The 22,045-nt window shown below is 51.7% G+C and overlaps 1 protein-coding gene across 1 annotated transcript in view; it reads left to right on the plus strand.

The window, feature by feature from the left end:
* Positions 1-4,050: 4,050 nt before the first annotated feature.
* Positions 4,051-22,045, plus strand: part of Adcy1 (adenylate cyclase 1) — a 129,498-nt gene continuing 111,503 nt past the window's right edge. The window contains exons 1-2 of the mRNA XM_052734485.1: positions 4,051-4,701; positions 19,732-19,881. Coding sequence (XP_052590445.1) covers positions 4,066-4,701; positions 19,732-19,881 — 786 coding nt within the window. The 5' untranslated portion in view covers positions 4,051-4,065. The remainder of the gene's footprint in view (positions 4,702-19,731; positions 19,882-22,045) is intronic.

Consider the following 22,045-nt stretch of genomic DNA (forward strand, 5'->3'; position numbering starts at 1 on the left):
GTTGTCAAGTGAAGTCGAAATCCCCTTCCTGAGCACTGATGCTCCAAGGAAGCACACAGGAAGCACCGAGAAGGGCGGAGACACTGTGTGTGCATCTGTTGGAACTGGGAGAAATGAGGTGGAGGCAGCGATCCAGGACCTGTTCTAGTCTGTTTTCTGTTGCTATAACAGAATGCCTGAGGATGGAGACTTTATAAAGAAAAAAGGGTCATTTGGCTCACAGTTCTGAAAGCTGGGCATCTAGGAACACAATGCCAGACTCTGTTCAGGTTCTGGAGGAGGCCTATGCTGATTTACACATACACATAAAGTGGAAGAGGGGATGTGTGGGGATTCACGGGGCTGGGAAAGGGGGCAGAACTGCTAACTGTCCCTGCAGTCCACTTAGGAGGGCTTTACCCCCATGACCCATTACGCCTCCCACTAGAGCCTGCCTCTGAATGTTGCTACATGGACTAATTAAGCCCCAACATGAATCTAGGTGAAGACAAACCATATTGGACCCTCAGCAGGGATCAGCTCTGGATCACGTCAAACGCTTTGATTGCTCCCCTATTCTAAGACCTTCATGTGTGCATTTGATCACTTAAAAACTAGCATGGCAACATTAACTTCCCTGAGCATCCTATAGTCACAGACCTGGCAGCCTCTTTCCTCATGTTGGCAGTGGTTCAAAGACAATTAAAGTAGACACTAATCTCCCCACAGGTTCACAGGGAAACTTGGTCTCCAAATATGGAGTGGGAATAAACTATGGTACACATTCTTCTAAATGCTGATCCCTGACTGCAGTAGGTGGAAATCAGTGATCTAAAGCAGGACCGTGTGAGTTCTCTGGACTAGGGCCACTCTCTAGATGGCTGAATCAAGAGTTTGAGTGACCCTCACCCACCTGTGTATATATAGAGCACTGAATTGGCTGAGCAAAATCATCTTTATTTTATGCATAGGAAGGGTAGTCGGTGTGTCTGTGGTTCCCTCTTCCTACATTTTGCTAGGCATTAAATCCACAATTCACAGTCAGAACCCAAACAGGATGAGTAGCTTGCTTAAAGTCACACAGTTGGCATGGGAGGTCCTGAGGCATTAGTTAGCTCAGTACTGTGATTCAGGCATTCACACTCTTTTAGCCATGATGTCTCATGACCTAGGGTAGATATGAGCCGGGACTGGGTGAGATGGGCTGAGGCTTCAGGCCAGACCTGCTCTTCATTACACAAATGATCCTATCCTGTGCAGTCTCAAGGCATCGACACAAAAGCGCATAGGAAGGCTCTGTGAGAGTGACCCGCAGAGGGTGGCCAGTGACATTCTTCCATATGGATGGAAGAGAAGACTCTGGGCATGAAACACACCCACTGAACAAAAGTGCTCAAAGTGCACTGTGGGTTTTTAAAATTAAATTTAGTTATTTATTAGAGAACAAGGTGGATGATGGAGGAGAGAGATGCTGTAGTGACTGGGGAGTGACCACGATTCTGGCCCTCAGACATATATAGATACCTCTGGCTAGCCAGGCCGCCCTTCTAGCTGTCATCTTTTGGAGTGGCAGATACTCCACAGGGGATTAGATTTTCTCTTTGTGACTCTGTCCAGAAGATTTGTTCTAGGCCTTTCTCTGGACACTCTTGTAGATCCTTGGCTTGTGATAGTGTCATTCATGGTACTTTCTCTGTGTATGAATCTGTGCCCACATTTCCTCCTTTGATAAGGACAGCAGTCATATGGGAGGTACACACCACCCCTGATCCCACTGTATCATATATAAACTTCCCTGTTTGTCCGTGGCTGCAAACTGTCCAGTGAAGCCCTTCTTCCAGCCTGGCGCACAGTGTGAGAGCATTAGCACATCACTGTACAAGCCCATACTAACACCGACAATAGCAACTACAGACTCTTCTGCCTTCTAAGGTTTTGCAACAGGGCTTGAAGCAAGGAACCCCATGCTCCCTCCAGACTGTGAGACTCTGCCAGCAACTGAGCATCTCTGAGTCTGGTTCTTCACCAACCAAACAGAGGTGACAAAAGGTTGTTTTCCAAGATGCTAAGTAAGGTATGACAGACAGACATAAGACGGGCAGCTGTGGCATCGAGCAAAAGGGTCATGCTATGACCCACCTTCTTTCCAAACCCGAATATAGGGTCCTCTGGGTTCTCTTGAAAGCAGTTGATGCTGGCTCCACCAAAAAAAAAGTGAAGAAAGAATTGCAAGTTGACACAGAAGCAAGCAGTTTACTTTTGAACTTGGCATTTAAATGACTTCACTATACGTTCTTCATTTTCATGTAGTAGGAACACTTTTGGATATTGTTCAGGTTTGCCTTAATAAAATCATTAGGATATAAAACCACACAATGCTAAGTAACAAAAGATTCTACCTGAGGTGTATACTTGAGAAATCTTGCAGACTTTACTAGCATTTAGAGACATTTGGGAATCAGGTGGTAACAGTGGTGCTTTTCAAGGCAGTAGTGACCTAAGGATGGAGCCAGACCATCTTCTCAGCATCAGCTGATGCTCTCCACGGGTTTCAGCCAAAAGAACACAGAGAGAAAAATGACCGGAAACATGAGGCTGAAGAGCAGTAGGTGTGAACCTTCATGGAAGGAGCAGGGACTGGGCTGAAGACAATTTAGCCTGTGTGCAGGTTGTACCAGGCAGGCTTTGCACTGGGTGTGTCTTGCTGGGGAGTCTGCCCAAGAAGAGAGATTAGCTGGTTATCAAATGGTTCCAGAAGACCTTGATTGTAAACTATTGGAGATGTTGGGTGGGAACATGGAAAAACAAGTTCATGTGGCTCAAACTAATACTAATTCCAAAGAAAACCGGAACACCTCAAATTCTAATCCTTGCAGTTCTATAATAGGAGGGCAGTGACTCTTACCCTGAGAATCCCTGGGGTCTTCTAAAACAGAGTAGAGTTTGGGCAGGATAGATTGAAACTGAGCATTTGGAAGTAGGGCCTCCTGTAGGAGGAACAGCTTCTGGGTCGCAAAATTTCGTGAGAGACATAGCCCTTGGTGCACCCATGGGATCCAGAGGTGGCAAGGGCTCCTTACATCCTTTCTACTGTCTGGGTCCTCTGGGACCCTCTCTAAAGGGGAACAGAGGCAGCGACCTCAGGGGGCCATCCTGAGCACCAAATGAAATTCTGTAAGGTCCCTTCGATTAGTGAATGGATTTTTTTTTTTTTTTTTTGATTTTTCGATGTCACTAGGTGCAAACATCAGGCATCAGCGGCAGATCTGTCCCTGCCACTTGTTCCGCTGGAAGAAAACGTCTTACCATCATTTGCACGGCCAGCTCCTATTTAGGGAGACAGTTGCGCTGTTTTATCTCTCCGTTCAGCTCTCACCTATCCCTGCACCTAGACCTCACAGCTTCCCTGGACATTCATTGCAGGGCTCTATTTTTGTTTAGGTCAACAGGCAGAGCTTTCACCACCCACCCAGGCCGTGGGCGAACTAGCCACTTAGAGCTCCCTGCATGTGTGACCAGGGATCCTTGGGGCTTCTCGGTGGGCACTGAGTCTAAAGCGGAGTGAGGGCTCCTCTCGGGTAACCTGTTTCTGTTTGGGGAGGGGACACGCATCTGGCAGGGCTGTTCCTCCCCCTCCTGGGAATTTTGGCTTTTTTTTACGCCTCGAAAGACTCCTGGGGGGTGGGGGTGGGCTCCGTTGTGCATAGGTGGGGAAATCGAGGCTCGGAGAGGCAAGAGCAGTACCCAAGGTCACGTGCCCCCTCGGGCGTGTGAGACGTGGGGCGCAGAGTTGGGCGCGGACTCTGCCCGCCCAGGATCGGGGCTCGTGGGGCTCGCCTGTCGCAGCGCGATCGCCGCGGAGGACCACTGCCGGGGCGCGGGCGGGCGCCAGTGCGCAGGCGCGGCGGGCGGGAGGGGACGCGCTCGGGGCGCGCGCGCTGGGCAGCCGGCGCCCCAACTCCGCCCGCCCCGCGCCCCGGCGCCTCGCCGCCCGCCGCCCGCCCGCCCCGGCGCCGCCGCCCGCGCCCCGGCGCCCCGGGCCGGCGAGGGGCGCGCCCGTGGCCGCGGCCGCTGCATGGCGCTGAGATGGCGGGGGCGCCGCGCGGCCAAGGCGGCGGCGGAGGCGCGGGCGAGCCCGGGGGCGCAGAGCGGGCGGCCGGGCCGGGCGGCCGGCGCGGGCTCCGGGCGTGTGGCGAGGAGTTCGCGTGCCCCGAGCTGGAGGCGCTGTTCCGCGGCTACACGCTGCGGCTGGAGCAGGCGGCCACGCTGAAGGCGCTGGCGGTGCTCAGCCTACTGGCGGGAGCCCTGGCGCTGGCTGAACTGCTGGGCGCACCGGGACCCGCGCCTGGCCTCGCCAAGGGGTCTCACCCGGTGCACTGCATCCTCTTCCTGGCGCTGTTCGTGGTCACCAATGTCCGATCCCTGCAGGTGCCCCAGCTGCAGCAGGTCGGTCAGCTGGCGCTGTTCTTCAGCCTCACCTTCGCGCTACTCTGCTGCCCCTTCGCGCTGGGTGGCCCGGCGAGGGGCTCTGCGGGAGGCGCCGTGGGATCCGCGGTTGCTGAGCAGGGGGTTTGGCAACTCCTTTTGGTCACCTTCATATCCTATGCCTTGCTGCCCGTGCGCAGCCTACTGGCCATCGGCTTCGGGCTGGTGGTGGCTGCCTCTCACTTACTGGTCACAGCCGCCTTGGTCCCTGCCAAGCGCCCACGTCTCTGGAGGACGGTAAGTGCCATCACGCGCCCCCCCATTGGGTTGGAGACACACCTGCCAGCGGGACTGGTGGTGCCAGGAGTTTAACATTCTTCTTCTGATGGGGAGGGTGGGGAAACTGAGATTCTGAAGAGAGGTATGGGTGTTCAAGGTCACTCAGCAAGCTGGGAATGCAGTCAGGGTTAGCACCCACCACCTGGGGTTTCTTCTGAGATAAAGGTCCACAGCGTCTTTAGGGTGGAGACCGGAGACCGGTATGTGTGCGGGTGGTGGTGGCAGTGACAGGCCCAAGGTCAGGCAGTAGTTGTGTGGCCAAGCAGGGGGCCCACGCCTGATCCACTGCTTTGGGTTGCGCCCATCTCCGTAGAGGGATGAAAAGTGGGAGGATGCGCGGTCTCGAGGCCAGGCTTCTAGTCTGGCGATGCGCGCAGACCCTGGGCTCCTCTCCAAGCTCGCCTGGAGCGCATCTGGGGCTTGCCTCTCAATTCCGCGGACGGGAGGGAGCAGAGTGGGAGGGAAAGGACTTTGAACCCCTCCAATATTGCTAACTACCCAGCTGTGAACCCGACTCCTGTCCTGAAGGAGGGGAGTTTGCCAAGGTCACTCACAATCTGGTCTTCATAGCCTGTGCTCCCGGAAGCCCTGACCCTGGCTCCACAAAGCCTGGAACTTTGTCTCTTTCAGCTTGGGCGGGTGAGGTGGCTGCTGGGACAAGGGCATAGGACTTAACTCCTCTTGAGGCACCTCCTGGACTCCGGAGGTGCCTGTTCTCCCAGACCACCGCACCCAAGCAGGTGGGGAGGTGGACCAGGAGACTGTTCCCAGGAGTTTGGGACCTTCCTGTGGGAGCCCACAGAGGCTATCTAGTGAGAACTTACTCAGGGTCAGAGAATCTGTGCTTGCTTTACGCAGCAGGGCTGCATAAGGAGATGATTTGGTTAGGGGCGTGTTTACCAGATGTTTGGAAGGGTCTACACTGACTGTAGGGTGTGCTTTGATCTTGCAAGGGGGAGGTCTTTTGCCTCTCCCCTTGGCATATTGTAAAAAGTCCTTTTCAATAAAGGACGAAGCTGTTGGGTATTGACCCCAGCCCTCCCGAAGCTATCCTGTGTTTCTGTCTTTCCTCTCGTTGTCTAGGTCTCTCTTTCTATCTGGTATTTCCTCATTCCTCTCTCCTCCATCTAAGAACCCTTCAAAAGGTGGGAGCTGGACTCCCACACCTTCCCCCTGCACTGGTCCTGCCCAGGCTTGGCTGCTGTGGCAGGGTTGTGTTTCTAGGTCTAGCTACAGAACAGCAGGAGGAAGATGAGAACAGAAAAGTGGGGGAGCCCATATAAGGAAAGAAGGTAGCCTTGGGAGCACATGGGGAGTTGTTGGGGGGGTTGGGGGGCTGGGCTGGGCCTAGAATCCAAATTGGGGGAGGGTAACTGGTGTGTGTGTGTGTGTGAGAGAGGAGAGGGGTGGCTGCTAGTCAGGTGTACCTGCTGACCATAGGATGAACATCCAGACCCTGATGTCAGGGAGCGGAGCAGTACATGGTCACAGGGGCCATGATGACAGGTCTTAATGCTGAGCATGCATTGTAGGGCTAGTGAGAGACATGGGCTCTCTTGGTCCACGGTGGGTTCTCTAGGTGCCTTAAAAGGCTGTGCTGTTATCTTTTTAAAACTGGTAGTTTTTTCCCCCTACACAGCCTCTAGGCATTCCTTTTAGAGAAAAGATTTAAAAGGAGAGAGGGAGGAGTCAGCAAAGGTGCCAATGTCCCTCCCTCTGGGATAGAGGAGCCCTTGTTACTCTGCGGGGTGGGGGTGGGGGGGTTAGGAAGCTTCTTGTGAAAACAAGGATTCTTAGGGAGCTGGTACCCAGGTTTCCCAGTGACTAGCCTCCAATTTGATGTAAATCCTTCCCTCACTGAACTCAGCCGTGCCCCCTCCCCCCAGGGGAAGATGCTGCTTCCCACAGAGACAGTGTGACGGTAAAAAGTCCATAAGGAAAGCATGTGTTGAAAATCTTCTGCCATTTCTAAAGCATTTTTATCCTCTACAATATTTGTATTCAAGTCTCACATTGACACAGAAATGGGGATCAAGGTAGGGAAACCTGTAGTGAAGGCAAGCTGGTAGTCCCCAAGGATTTCAAACGTCTTCCCATTGCAAAATTCCAGGCACCCTGCAGTCTGTCGGTGAACCCCTGCCGCTTGGTGGTTGAGATGCCCGAAGAAGGTGGCGCTTGCTTTAGGAAGCGCTGGTGTACCTCGCTGCCTAACTGCCACCTCCCTTCAGACCCTGCCACCTCTGCTGTGCAGCCTTCTGCTGATGGCGCCTTGGCCTCCTCGCCTCTTAATTCTGGGCAGGCAGGAACGGAGAAGAAGGCATGGGGCAGATATGCAGAAGAGTCTGAAAGAATGAGTCATGGAGGAAGCCCTGCAGGGTGGCCCTTGCTGCATACTCAGGGGGTGCTGCTTTCTTTTGGGTGTTAGGTCTCCACTCGAGTCTTTTGGGGCTGAGTCCTGTGAAAGCTCCAGAGACAGGTGTGCACCCACAGCTCAGAGCTACAGGCTTAGCTTCCTGTCAAGGGTAGAGGCTCAGAGCAGACCTACACTTTGCATGGAGGAGGTTTGCGCTCCGGACCCTGTTCTGTGCAGGGGGGAAAGTCCCTTCCATAACCACTGCCCATCTTCAAGGAGGTTCCGAGGACCTTGGGGAAGTAGAGGCAGGAGAGCCGAAGGTCACTGCCTTGGAGCGCTATTGAGGCGAGGGTGTTCTTGGGAAAAGTGGGCCTGGGCTGGTCTAGCCACTGGCTCAAGGCTTCTACCCACAGTGGTCTCCTGCCCTGCCTTTCCTGAGGCTGGAGTAGAGGAGGCAGACAGGCCTGTGTCCACTGGCTCTGAGCCCCCGTGTGCTTCCTTTTTTGCCCCAGATGAGTCTGTATTACAGTTATTATTTTTTTTCCCTTTGAAGTCGCCCAGGTCTATTGAGCTTGTGTACACTGTGTGTTTTCAACTAGGCTGCCTGTCCGGGTGGAGGAAATGGACTTCAGTTTCTGTTGGTTGCCTGTGATGGCAATCAGGATTGTTAAGGAGTATGTGTGCTCTTGTTTCTGTCTCTGACCCACGCTGTGGGCACCGCCCTCTGGGCTTCCGATAACTTCAGAGGCATTCACTCTCTTTCCTGTAACATCCTCGATGTCTCAGGGGTAAGGGCTGAGCTTATTGGGTGCACAGGTGGCTGTGGGCAGGAGCAGGATGGCTCAGGTGCTGACTCAGATGAGTGCAGGTGGGCTTGAGAGTGTGAGTGGTCTCCAAGTACTTCAGGGGCGCTGGCATCATCTTGTGAGCTGGGGTGCAGGATGATCTCTGTGCCTCAGTTTCCCCCACTGTCAGTGGGGGCAGCAATTCTTTCTACAGTGTCATAGGGCAGCCGTGTTTTCTGGGTACCATGTGTGGACTGTGTCAGGCAGGTGTTCCCTGTCCTGTCAGCTGCCTGGAATCAGTGACATGGATGTTGGCACTGTAGGCAGCCGCTTGAAGCCAGTGATCTGTGCGTTTGTCTCTAGCTCGGTGAACCTCCCTTTGGAGTGAGGTGCTTTCCATGTGTCGAGATCACACATTGAAAGGAACTCCTAGGATGTGGAGAACGGGACATTCTGCATGTTCTCTTCTCCCAACTGCAATGACAGGAGCGGGGTGTGGCCAGGAGGGCCATGTGGCTGTGGTGGGGTGTTGTCCCTGTGGCCTGGGGCTTTATGCTTGCTTGGCAGGCCTTTATGAAGCCAGGACTTGGAGCACAGGAGGTTGCAGGAGTGGGACCCAGGCCTCAGTATGGACAGGAAGAGCAGGGGGGCGGGGGAGGGAGACCGTTGTCACAGTTGTGGGTTCTTGTCTTCATCTCGGGATGAATGAGGCAGGGAAAGAACCTCTGCTCTGTAGGACACTGTTTCACTGTGCCTGGGGACATGAGTCATACCTGCCCCTCCTCTGTTCTCCCTCACATGCAGGCACACACGCCCACTCAGAAGCACACTCACCCACCCCCACGCAAGCACCTACACAAATGCTTCATGAGCACCCTGCCATGTTCTCCCACTTACACACTTGTGTTTGCATGTAGACACACCCACGATCTTAATATACCCACTCACACATCCACACAAATACACCTACATGCACACTCAAGCTATTGTCACCCTTACACCCATGCATATGCACATGGAAAAACACAAATCAATGCACACTCACACACTTAAGACACTTGAGGCACACACACAGACATCCATCCCTATATACTCTTATACTCATGTTCATATTTGTGCATCTGTGCTCACGCACCAGTAAATGCATATTCACCTGCACTCAGAGCCTCATGTCCACTTGTGCACATGCAGAGCATGTGTACACACATGTAGGAATGGATATACTCTTGCACACACACATGACATTCAAACATGCCTATTTGCACACTTTGCGTTTTCTTTGGGGTAGATGCATCAGCAGGAGGGAGATTTAGCCCTGAGGAGGGTAGTCCGGGCAGAGACCCAGCAGCACCTGGGCAGACTCTGTACCCCTACTTCCATGACTTGGGTTACTTCAGGGTCTGAACTGTAGAATGAGGTCCAAGCTCAAACCTCATCTGATCAGTAAGATTGTGTGTGTTCACATGGGGTCAGTGTGCCCCAAGGATAGTAGTTGAGGATCTCCAAGCACTCAGGGAGGAAATGAGTGGGACCTCCCACCACTTAACCCAGGCCAGTATGGGCTTGTGTCCTGTGTTCCCCACTCATAATAGTAGTAGCCTTTCAGAAGTGGCCTTTCAGCATGTCCCTTCTGTGGTCTTCCCTCCTGGGGACTCTCCCTCCGTTCTTTTTAACCATCTGCTTTCCCTTGCCCTCTTCTCAGTTGTGCTGAGACCTACTGAGTTTTTATGCTAAGGGACCCCACCCTCCTTCCATATGCTGTGCTGAGACACCAGCGTCAGGAGGAGGGTGGAAGTCCAGGCCAGGACTGAAGGCAGCATAAACCCTGAATGATCTGCCCTTGGACTGGAGAAAAAGGCAGGGCCTGCTTTGATGTCCAAGTTGGGTGTTTGTTCTGCTTTTATCTGGGAATAGGAAGAAAGCTTGGAGTCATGCTACTTGAATCCCAGGGTTCAGAACTGAGGAGACTCTGGGTGCAGCACTATGGGCATCAACCCAATGTGACCACCTTCATGTGTATGCACACTCACGTGTGTATTCATATAGGTGTGCATATAGGTTACACACAGGCATGCACACATGTGTCTGTGCATGTATCCATGCTTGGGTGTGCATATTTTGCAGAAGAGTTGGCAGGATCCAGAAGATGAGTCGGGGTCAGAAAGCCACCTGTAGTGTGACAGGGTCCCTTGGTGTCCCCCCTTCAGCCTCTGAGCCCCACAGAGGAATTCTGCTTTAGCAACGTATTGTGGATCTGAATACAGAGTTTACTTTTACTCTGAGAGCACAGAGCAGCTCACAAACTTAGCATAGTGTTTCTGAAGGAGATGCTCCAGCCTTCAGAAGTGGCCTCAGCCTGGGGCAGTGCTCATACACAGTGCGTAGCTGGCCTGGCTCCCTGGTGCTCGCCGCTGGAACTCCCTTTTCTCAGCATTGTGGCTCATCTGATTGCTCTCATGGCACATGCTGTGTGTGGTGCTCACTCACCTGCTGTTTTGTTCTCTGCTTTCTTGAAGCACTGGTGATGCTTCTGATAGACGGGAAGGGCATTTTTGCTCACACAGTACATGTACATCTTGAACAAGGAACATGGCCAGTTCATAGCACCTGGTCACCTCCTGCTGTCTGAACCTTATCATGGTCCTAGGCCAGCACTAGACCATCAGTCCCCATGGTCCACTTGACCTCTGGACCCTGCACAGAGTCCCTTTAGTGCTGCCCCATCCACAGGACCTGTGTGCCCTTCATAAACCTGTATTTTTTTTTTATTCTTTGGAGGATGTAACCTCTTCCCTGCCCATCTCCATGATAAAGAGCTAAATCTAGAGCTCTTAGCCTATGGCTGGCAGCCAGCTCTTCTGTGAGAATTGTTACTGTGAGATATTTCCCTGTCCACCTGCCTGTGCAGCAGAGGGTCTTAGCCCAGGGTGGGGGACATCTGCCGGACTCTCCGAATGACGGGTGCAACCCCTAGAAGAGGCTTTATCACGCTAGCTATGCATTTGGCGGAGTCTCCTCAAGAGGGTAGGGGCAAGTTCAAGAGACTCCAGAAAGTGGCAGATGGGAGAGAACCAGAAGCCAGGGTAGCCCACTCCAGAACATTCTACTCCTGCAGGGAAAGAATATGCCATGACTGTTCTGATTGGTCATGGTGGAGGTGGGCTGAGCACCTGCCAGCATGAGGATGATGCGCTGAGGTCACGTGTGATGTGCCATTCCAGGAATGCTTAGTATGCTTTGCCTCATGTCTTCACCCATGCCCTGCTCACAGGAGAGAGGTATGTCTGCCTGGGAAGATGACTCGTTGCCGTCTGAAGCAATGCAGCCCCCAAGGGGCTGGAAAAACTCAGCCCTCGAACCATGGCAGCTGTTTTCTCCAGCACTACATCCCCTGTGGCCTGAGGGGTTCATTGAGTGATCATGTATTAGGAATCATTGGTTGAGTCTAAAAAAACCTTCACTGGTATACACTTCAAAATGTTTCCTGAGAACTGTAGGGTGAGTGCCAGGCAGGGTCTCATCCACAGATGAGATGGCACTTAGCCAGCCATCTTCTCTCTGGATGGCTTCAGGTGTCTGAAGAGGTCGGAGGTGCAGAGATACCACAGGTACTAAGGGTGCGGAATGGGCAAGCCTGAAGTGGGGCTGTCTAGGCTCCAGTGTGTGATCTTGAACCTGCTCTCTAGGAGGTTTAGATGGCCACGGTGTTGTCATTCGCTGATCCTCTGGCTAGGGTGTGTGGAGCTGTGTGGGGAGCTGCTGTCTTTGGTGAGAACTGTTCCTGGGGTGCCAAGCCACCTAGGGCCTCACATCTGGCTCTTTACATTCTACCTTTCATTCGTAACATTCTTGCTGTGTGTCCCTGTATCCGTCCTTCTCGCCTCCCTTGCCATCACAGTGTGACGTGATCTGAGAGGAGAGGCCCCACTTGCTTGGAGATGGGGACTGTGAGGGTGGGTAAGTGCTGCTTCTTTTTTTTTTAAATATTTATTTTTATTTTATATGCACAGGTGTTTTGCCTGCATGTGTACTCATGAAGGCGTTGGAACTCTTGGGAGCTTGAGTTACAGACAGTTGTGAGCTGCCATGTGGGGGCTGGGAATTGAACCCAGGTCCTCTGGATGAGCAGCCCACACTCTTAACCACTGAGCCATTTCTCCAGCCCCCAAGTGCTGCTTCTATGTGGGGCCCTAAGACCTGGGAGCCTTTTGCAATTGAGGGACAAAGAGTTAAACAGGAAACACTGAGGATGATTCTTCTGAGGTCCCAGTGAGAGTCATTTCCTGGCCTGGTGACTACAGCTTCATTAGTTGGAAACTAGGTGAACGGAGCTTGTGGGGAGTCGCCATATTCTTGTTTCCAAACTTGTTTTTATTTTAATCGTGGAAAATTCAGATATGCCCAGAAGTAAAGAGGCCAGCACCATGGTTCCTAGATTGCCATCGCTGCCTCCAGCAAAGATCAGCATTCTGCTGGTTCCCCTTTCAAATGATGCTAATTCTAAAGCGTTTACTAATTCAGAACCAGAGAGTGAACAAGCAATTACATTAATTTAAAAACACACTTGTGTGTGGTGTTGAAAAGGCAGCCGTGGTTGGAAGAAAGTGCCGTATCATCCCCACCCAGGCCCTGGTGGACACCCATAGGCAGGGATGGAATGGTGTCTAGTTAAGGAGCCCCAGAAGGTGCCTAGAGGCCGACCTGCTCCCCCCAACCTGACTTGTGGGGGGCATACAAGGGGAGGGCTGCCTGTGGATTTGCCACTAACTGTGCCTTGGGCTGTGTGGGGAGCAGTGAGTGGTTCACTTTCTTCCCTGGAATGGCAAAAATGCCGTAAATGAATGTAAGAGAAAACTCAGAGCAGGCCTTGTGCTCACGCCTCACACATCCTTGTAGCCAGGGCTGCCTGAGGATAGCCTGCGGTACTCTGGTGCCCTCACAGACAGTTTGAATGATGCCCAGGCTTGGTGCTTGCTGCAGGGGCAGTCTGGAACACCATGACAGGTTGACAGCTGGAGCAAATTCAGTGGACAGGTTTGCATACTAAATAGAGATGAAGATAAATATGGGAACCACAGGATGGTAGCGAACCACTCAACCCCATCTAGGGGGTCAGAAAAGCCTCTCGGGCATGGCTGCAGCTAGGGGAGCAGTTCTGAGGCTGTGAGCTGCCTGCACAAATGCAGAAGGGCATGCATTGTGTATTTGTACAGAGGGCAGGACACTGGGAAGGGGACCCAGGCCGGGTCAGCCTCCAGCATGCTCCATTTTCCCCCTCTTTACTTACTTATTTTTTATTTAATTTTTTTTATTCATTTTACATACCAACCACAGTTCCCCCTCTCATCCCTCCTCCTGCTCCCCCACCCCCACAACCCCCATTCCTCCTCCAGAAGGGTAAGTCCTCCCATGGGGGGGGGGCACAGCAAAGCCTGGTACATCCAGTTGAGGCAGGACCAGGCCCCTCCCTGCTTTATCAGGGGTGAGCAAGGTGTCCCCCACATAGGTAACAGGATCCAGAAAACCAGCTCATGCACCAGGGATAGATCCTGATCCCTCTGCCGGGGGCCCCTCAAACAGACCCAGCTACACAACTGTCTCCTGTATGCAGAGGGTCTGGTCCGGTCCCACACAGGTTCCACAATTGTTGGTCTAAATTTCGTGGGTTCCTATGGCATGCTCAAGTTTTAAGGCTCTTTCTAGAACATAAGATGTCAGGAGGGTCTTTTTTAGAGAGAGCGGTTTCTGTCAGTATATGGTGTTCTCGAGGTGAGGGTAGATAGAGACGGGAGACCCAGAGCCCTAAGGGACAGGAATTGATGAGACGAGGGACAAGAGAGGGGACTCACAGCTTCTGGCCTCGGCAGGGCCACCTGTCCCTGTATGTGGCACAGAAGAGAAGAGGCTGATACCTGGGAATGTGGGATAAAGATGTCAGGTTGGGATAGGTCACTTCTTCAAGACGGTGGGATGAAGGGTGGCCAAGGCCAGGGCTTTCCCAGGTGTGACTATAGTGACCTCCTGGTATCCTGTGCCCATCCAGGCCTGATGATTTTTCTCACCTCTTTGGGGTACTGGGTTTTCAACAGCAAGCACTTCATCTCTGGGGCTGCAGCTTGTCACTGCCCAGCTGCTGTCTTTGTCTGGCTGAGGGGTGCTGCTCAGTGCTTCCTCATTCTCCTCATCCAGGTACTATTTTCGGTCTTCTCTGTCCTTGTTGTACTCTGGGCCGGGTCGGGGGAGATACTTCCTCCCTTATGTGGGGAGTGAGGAATTTACCTCCCAGAGTGCGGGGTACCCGTGAATGGCTGGGAGTGTGGTCAGTGTCCGGTTTACTCAGCCATTGATTTCTGTCAGTGTGACTCTTTTCACACTTGGCTTGTAACCCAATACCCCATGGTTTTCATGCTCACGTGGTCCTGGTGTGGTTACTTGAAGTCTTTTCTCCTGCTCTTGTGTGGTCTGACGTATTCCTTCTCTCTCTCTCTGACCTTTAACACACCTCTTTCTTACTCTGTGACACGTAGGACGCTCCAGACTCATTCATTTATGTTCTGTTCCAGTCTGAGACTCAGCCCTTCCATCCAGGGGTCCTTTCTTGTTGTTTGACATAGGGTCTCACTACAGCCTGGGCTGGCCCTGAATTGCCATCCTCCTGCCTCAGTCTCCTGAATGCTGAGATTATAGGTGTATACCACCACACCTGGCCGAGGCCTGTTTTTTTTTCTCAGAGGTTCTCATTAGAAACCACCGTCTGGGCTCCGGGCTGGTTCCTGGGGCACCTTTGTTTCTGTCAGAGGTGCTAACAGATTCACAAGTATGCACATTCCTGTAAATATTGTATTCCAGCCCATCTGCTTCTGAGTTAAGCTGAACACAAGTTCATCCTGATGCCTCTGACTCTAGTGTGTTACCCCATGGACAACCCCAACTCCTTTGCCAAGGCGTAACCTCCTCCTGTACTGAGGAGCTGGCTTTGGTGGTGTTTTGGGCATGCTGGGCAAGCATATGGAGATGCTGCTCCTGGTCCCTTTCTTTCCTGGAACCTACTGCATGTTGGCTTTGAGGAATTCCGAGTCCCTGGGAGATCCTTCTTCTCTGGGTTCTGCCTGGCCAAGCAGGGGCCATGAAAGCGTCTGAACTTATTTGCAGCTGGCCTTTTGATGCTAGCCTGTTCTGCATGTTGATGGGGAGGCGAATGATTCCTTGCTGCTAATTTGCTTCTTATTTCTGTGAGGTGGACACTGGTTTGGATGTGGGGTCTGTCCCCATCCTGGGGTGTCATTCAGGTAGGGGTGACTGCAGGGGATTGTGCATGTATTGTAGTACCTGGGAAGCCCTGTTTTCTTCCTTGCCCTTATTGTGTCTGTCTGAAGAATGAGGTCAGTGGCACAGAGTGAGCTGGGGATGCAAGGACAATGTGGAGCAGTCATGGGTGCTGGCTGGCCCTGTTCCCACAGACCCTGTTAGCTCTGCTGTGTCATGCAACAGCCATCTGCCTGACGTGGGGGAGGGGTGTTCAATGAGGAATATTCGTGATATTCTGTGAGATTAGCATGAGCCTTCTTTTGGTGTAGAGGGTGCTTGTGCCTGTGGTGAAATTGGGGCTTTTATAAACATGAGACTTGTTGAGAGGACTTGAGCACAGCACCCATCCTTGCCATGCCCACTCCTGAGAGAGGTGTGGAGCCCACTGTCAAAGACTCAGAATCTTGGAAGGGATCAGAAGGGAGAAAATTTACAGCTGAAGAGAAGAAAAGGGATACTTTAAAAGGGCAAACATGCTGCTGGGTGGAAGGCTGGAGAGAACACACAACGACCAGAAGCTTTGGCCATAGGCTGCTGCAAGGCCAGTGTAGGCAGTGGTAGGCCAGGATGCCATCAGGGAGTACCGAGGTAGCATGGGAGCTGGGCCTCTCCCATGTGAAGATCCAGTAGCCTGTGGCTCCTTGGTCTCTGATAAGCTCATGATGACCCTAAGCCACCTCCCTCTTACCATTATGAACAGGTACTCAGCCATATTGTCAGTTTCATGTACTGGGGAATGTGTTCGTTGGCTCCAAATGCCCCTTTGGCCAGAAGTTGAGAAAGCTTCGTGGGGAGAATTGAGAGGATCACTGTCCCTGTGGATAACATAGGTGGTGAGCGTGTGTCAGTCAGTTGAATGCAATTGTAACACTGGCCAATAAGAGGTGGGGGGTCCAGGGACAGCTAGGTAGGCCAGGCCTGGGCAGGTGAGAGGTATTTAGCAGATGTCCCTTAGTCTTCCTAAGGGGTCAATTTCCCCCCACAAACCCTTCTCCGCAATGCTGTCTGTGGGGGACGGGCTGCTTGATTCACTCATCTCTTTCCCTTGGAGTGGCTCCCAGGAGGACAGCATCATGTAGAATTTTGACTTCACTGATGATGTAGTCTTTCAGATGTCCTAAAGGCATTTGGATATACTTCTCTTCTACAGCAGGCAGATTTTTAGCTAGTGGACATGGAGAAGGGAGCTTCTCACTTCTGATCAAGGATGTCGAGAAGCCAGGGGCTTCCCAGGGATACCCCTATGCTGTGTGGAGATGGGCAGCCAGCCTATCCAACAGCCCCACAGCCTTCCCACTTCACATACAGGGGCTCTGGTGCGTTTAGGGAGGAAGGCGTGGTCCCTGAGGCCTAGCACACTGACAAGTGAATGCACTGGTTCTTACCTCTTCCGCCAACTCTCATTCACACACCCTCAATCTGGGCCCACACGTTCTTATGAGTGTCATGGGAGGAAAGAAGATATGATGTGGGCAGAGCTCAGAAGGGAGGCTTTAATTGTTGTTTTTACTTTAAGGAGTGTGCCTGCCTGACTCTCACTTCCTTTAGAAGGTGGAGGTAGCCTCTTGTGTAAGCCTGTCTCTGGGGCTCTCCAGCTCAGCTGGATAGCATGGCTCATTCCTCTGGCCTTGGCCTATTGCAGACCCCCATGCTGTTCAGGGACTGGTCAGATCTTCCATTAGTGCCCAGTGTGCTACATTGTCCTGAAAGGTGCTGTTACCCTACATGCCTACCTGCCTGATCTCTCAGGCTAGGTTTTTGTCCTGTGTTGAGGGCCGGGGGAGGGTAAGGCTGCACCATCCACTCTCTCCATGTGACTCTGAACATCTTGTACAGGGTCACCTTCATAATGGCCATGATGTCCAAGTCAGTATGTGCTGAGGGTCCTGATGTTCTGTGTACTCAGTGTTCAGATCTAGAGATGCTACTGTGGCCATGAGCCTGGGGTTCCAGTTTTGCATTTGGGACTCAGCGTCCAGTGGCTTTAGAAGGTTTGATAGACAGTGGTAGGCCTTGCTCAGGGTTCTGTGAGCCCTAGAAACAGCAGGCCTGGCCCTTGGGCTGAAGTAACTGTGCGTCCTGTACCATCGTTTCCCACATTATGGGCTTTCTAGAGAACTCTACCGCTCTCTCGGGGAGGTGGTGGCACCAGTTGTTTTTTCTGTTTGTGTCATGTGACTTCACGTGCTCTGTGCATATTCTGCTCTTTGGCTGTGGTCTATACCCTCCCGCAACCCCTGTAGCCCCACGGACCTGAACAGTCGCCCAGTGTACTTTATATGTTTTCCTCTGGTTGAGTTACTCACCTGACTTCTTGTGAGTTGAAGAGTCACAGTGACGCCATTGGAATAGCCTGTAGCGCTCAGCACGTGGTCCAGTGAACCATTCAGTGAGTGAGTAGATGCCAAGAGGAAGTAGCACACAGTGGGGTGGGGTTGAGTTTAGCTACTGAGGACACAGAGGGACTCCCTTGTTCTCATCCTTAGTGAGTTCCATGTCGGGATCACAGATTCATAGGATCTCCTGGTGAGGTCAGGGTCACAGTATATGCTGCTCTCTCTGATATGTTTCTAGAGTACAGGTGACCACTACTGGTTTACGACTTTGAGATGCAGAATTTTACTTATGACAGGTGGAATTCCTGGAGTTAGAGGTGGGTACCAAATCAGAAGGGATCTAGTATTCGATGACAAAGCATGGGGTGTAAGTAGTTATAGGATGATTGGTTGCAAAAGAAAATTAAAGAACTCGTCTGGTTACAATCTCACTGCTACCTTATTTGATGCAGCCCAGTGGAAGGTCCCTGCAACATAGCTCTAAATCAACAGCTGCTTTCATTGCTTAGAGCGTATGCTCTAATTTCCGTCAGTAAAGATGTTTGCAGGAAACAACTCGCCTTCAGGCTTGCCCATGCTTGCGCATCAAGTCAGGGTTAAAGTCACCCGTGAGACCTGGATGCCTTGTTAAGAGAGTCCCCAGTTCCGGTCCTCATTTTAATCTACTTTAAAAGAAGTCATCTCAGACAGCCTGAGTTTGAAGATGCCCAGATCCTTGTCTGATGCCCAGATCTGTCCAATATGGTGGTGTTCCAGGCTGGACCTCTCATTTATTCCCAGGTCAGCATTCAGGAATGCCAGGGGCCTAGCAGTGCTTGTCCCAAGGTTGTCTCAGCCCCACTCCTGGTTAGACATCTCCCCAGTCTCTCCCAGCAGCTGTCCGGAGACACTTGGTCCATCTTGTGCTGTGCTTACTGGCCTTGTTCTTTCTGTAAAGAGTGTGGCACAGCCATGTCTGGACTCTTGGGGGTAATCTGTGAGGAGCAGTAGTAGCATTTGAAGACTACATCCCCCTCCTCCCTCATGCAGAGGTGGAAACGCCACATTTAATCAGCTAGAAGTTCTACACCGTGGCAGCTGACAGACCGGCATTTCCTTGGGTTGGATAGGCGTCCCCTGCTCTGAGGGCTGCCATGCTCCTCTGTGACCAGTGACAAAATGCCTCTATCCAACTCTGGTCCTGTGGTCCGCTAGGCACTGGGACATGCCAGGGGAAGAGATCTTCAGGAGGAAGTCCTTAGAGCTGATGTCTGGGGTCTGAGCTGAGTTCTTTGGCTATTGCCAAACTGTGTGACATCTTCTGGTCCTGTGGGGTCTTGACTAGAGCTGGGTCAGGGCCATGAGCTATATTCCCGGAATTCTATCTAACCAAACAGGCAATGTCCCTCTTGCCTTCAAAGTAGGCCTAAGAGTCTGTGCTCCCTGTGGGCCCTTCCTCAGCCTGGCAGTCATGGCGGAAGGGGTTGTTTACAGAGCAGGCCCCAGTCTTTCTTGTGCTACAGTTTATTTTGTGCGAAATCAATTACTGGGGTTTTATTTTTGTCGACTTAGCTCCTCTGAATCTTTCTAGGGTGTTCCGTGGAGTGTTGAAAGCAGCCATCTCGTATTCTTATGTTGTAGGTGTATTATTTTTGTGGGACTGTCATAACAGAGTGCCACAGAGTGGTGGTGGTGGTGGTGGGGGGGTGGTGGTGGGGTATGGTTGTTTATATAACAGAAATGTATTTTCTCACAGTGCTGGAGGCTGGGCTCTACAATCAAGGTTGGGGCAGGGCTGGTTCCTCAAGGGCCTCTCACAGTCCTTCATCCTGATCTCTTATCAGTCAGGCTAGATTTGAGCTCACCCTAAGGATCTCATTTTACTTTAATTATGGCTTTTAAGAACCTGTCTCTAAATACAGTAACATTCTGAGGTCTTCTAGGGTCAAGGTTTTAACAAAAAAAAATTGGGAGTAAAATCCAGCCTAGGGCACTAGATGTAGCTACCCCTCAGTCCCATGACACGCTGTGGCATTGCCATCCGTTGGGTGGACAAAGGTGTGTTTCTGCCCTGGGTAGTTCCTGCTGTGTTTCACTGTGGTGTCTATGAGTTTGGAGCTGGCTGAGGGGTTGATGGAGAGCCTCTTGGTGGCTTCCATGGTGGCCCAGGCCCTCCTGTTCCTGACTAGCATGAACCCTACATTCTGCGCCTGTTCTCTCCCTACAGCTCGGTGCCAATGCCCTGCTCTTCGTGGGTGTGAACATGTATGGCGTCTTCGTGCGGATCTTGACGGAGCGCTCACAGAGGAAGGCCTTCCTGCAGGCTCGAAGCTGCATTGAGGATCGGCTGCGGCTGGAGGATGAGAACGAGAAGCAGGTCAGTGTGCTCAGTCCAAGGTGGCCCTTTGGTCAGCTCTGCTCCTCGCCCGGCTGTGCTGGATTTCGACATGTGTATTATTTAATAAAGGGCAGTTGTGGTTGTGGGGTCCCTACCTCTTCTCTTCTTGAGCCTCAGTCTACCCTTTAATGGCAAGACTTCAATGCTCAGTGTTTCGTGGTGGTATCTGGGGAAGACAGAGGAATCTGATGGGCAGGCAACCCGGGCTTGTTTCTCTGAAGCAGCTGAGCTGCTTGTGAGCCGTGGATGACCGTGGGGTGGCATGTGGGCATCTCTCATCTTTCTGATGCACCTGTAGTGAGTTGACCCAGGCTTGGGAGGGTGAGGTGGGTCCTGGGCACACCTCAGCTGAATGTCAATGTGCAGCTGGCCCTGATCCTCTGGTCTTAGGCATCCACCTTCCCTGGCCTGTGAACCCTCCTTTGAGCACCCCACTGTGGCCTGCTGAGGCAGCGTGACTGTCGACCTATCCCGCAGATGAAATGGGCCGGAAGGGAATCCTGCATCAGCCCCTTTGTCCCCCTGTGGCTTGTCACTTGTGTGTTCTTGTCTGGTGTAGGGAGGAAGCTGAGCCCACTGGGTGAGCTAAGAAGGAGTAACTTGAGGAAGCCTAAAAGTGAGGCTTGGTACATCATGGGTGACTTTGCTGGAAGAATCCAGAATCTTCTTTCAGCTTGGGCCTCACAGGCACTCTGTGTACCTCTTGCTAAAGTCTCATAGTGGTTGTTCAGGCTATAGGACAGAGTAGCCATTTCCAACTATTGTCATGTTATCAATAAAAGGTATTATTATACCCACTGTTAGTTTTAAACATTTTATTCCAATGTCTGGACACTGTAATGCAATGTAGTATTTCTAGCAAGGTTTGCATCTAATTGAAGAATAAATGACATAAGTATTTTTAGTCCATGTATGTGCTAATGAGTGTGTAGACACGTGGATGGGCATGTGGAGGGCAGTATGTGTTTGTGTGCATGGGTGTGTCCATACCTGTGGGAATGAATATGTGGATATGTATACATTTGCATTTGTACACATGGGTACACATGGAGCTGTGGGAATGTCTGAATGTGTACATGTGTTTGTGTGTATATCCACATAGAGGCATTTGTGCATGCATGTGTGCACGTCCAGGTATACACGTATATGTGTTGCATACTGTATGTATAAATATATCAGTCAGAGATCTTCAGAGGCTTTTTCTTCGGCCTCTAGAGTCATCATACTGGTATTGACATTTCCGTGGTACTTTCTAGATCTTGCTGTGTAGCTCAAGCTAGCCTTGAGCACTTGATCCTCCAGTCCTGGCCTCCCAAATGCTGTAAGTCATGCCCTGCTGCACCTAGCTTGCCCTTGGCTTTATTATCTTCCTAAGGTTGGGAAGGGAATCTTCAGGAAATCTTCTTGTCTCAGAGCTAAAGGTACCCTGCAGGGCTGGAGCAGTAGGCTTCCCTGTGGGCCATGCTCGTGTGTGTCTCTGAAGGAGCCATGCTTGTGTGTGTTTCTGAAGAGGCCATGCTTGTGTGAGTCTCTGAAGGAGCCATGCTCGTGTGTGTCTGTGAAGGAGCCATGCTCGTGTGTGTCTGTGAAGGAGCCATGCTTGTGTATGTCTGTGAAGGGGCCATGCTCGTGTGTGTCTGTGAAGGAGCCATGCTTGTGTGTGTCTGCGAAGGAGCCATGCTTGTGTGTGTCTGTGAGGGAGCCATGCTTGTGTGTGTCTCTGAAGGAGCCATGCTTGTGTGTGTCTCTGAAGGAGCCGTGCTCGTATGTGTCTGTGAAGGAGCTATGCTAGTGTGTGTTTCTGAAGAGGCCATGCTTGTGTGTGTCTGTGAAGGAGCCATGCTTGTATGAGTCTGTGAAGGAGCCATGCTTGTGTGTGTCTGTGAAGAAGCCATGCTCGTGTGTGTCTGTGAAGGAGCCATGCTCGTGTGTGTCTCTGAAGTAGGCCATGGCGCTCATTTTCATCTTCTATTCAGTGTTTTCCTGCATGCTCTGCTTTCGTCTGATGTCAGTTCTTATCTTTGCTGCCTTTTCTATGGATCACCTTGCTTATAGCATTTTTCCTTTCATATTTTTTTCTCACGGCTATGGATGTAATTTTATTTTTATTTATCTATAATTTTATTTTGATTAATAGGTATTA

Source organism: Peromyscus californicus, unplaced genomic scaffold, assembly GCF_007827085.1.
Source record: "Peromyscus californicus insignis strain IS unplaced genomic scaffold, ASM782708v3 Scaffold_13__1_contigs__length_99412109, whole genome shotgun sequence".
Classification (NCBI taxonomy): domain Eukaryota; kingdom Metazoa; phylum Chordata; class Mammalia; order Rodentia; family Cricetidae; genus Peromyscus; species Peromyscus californicus.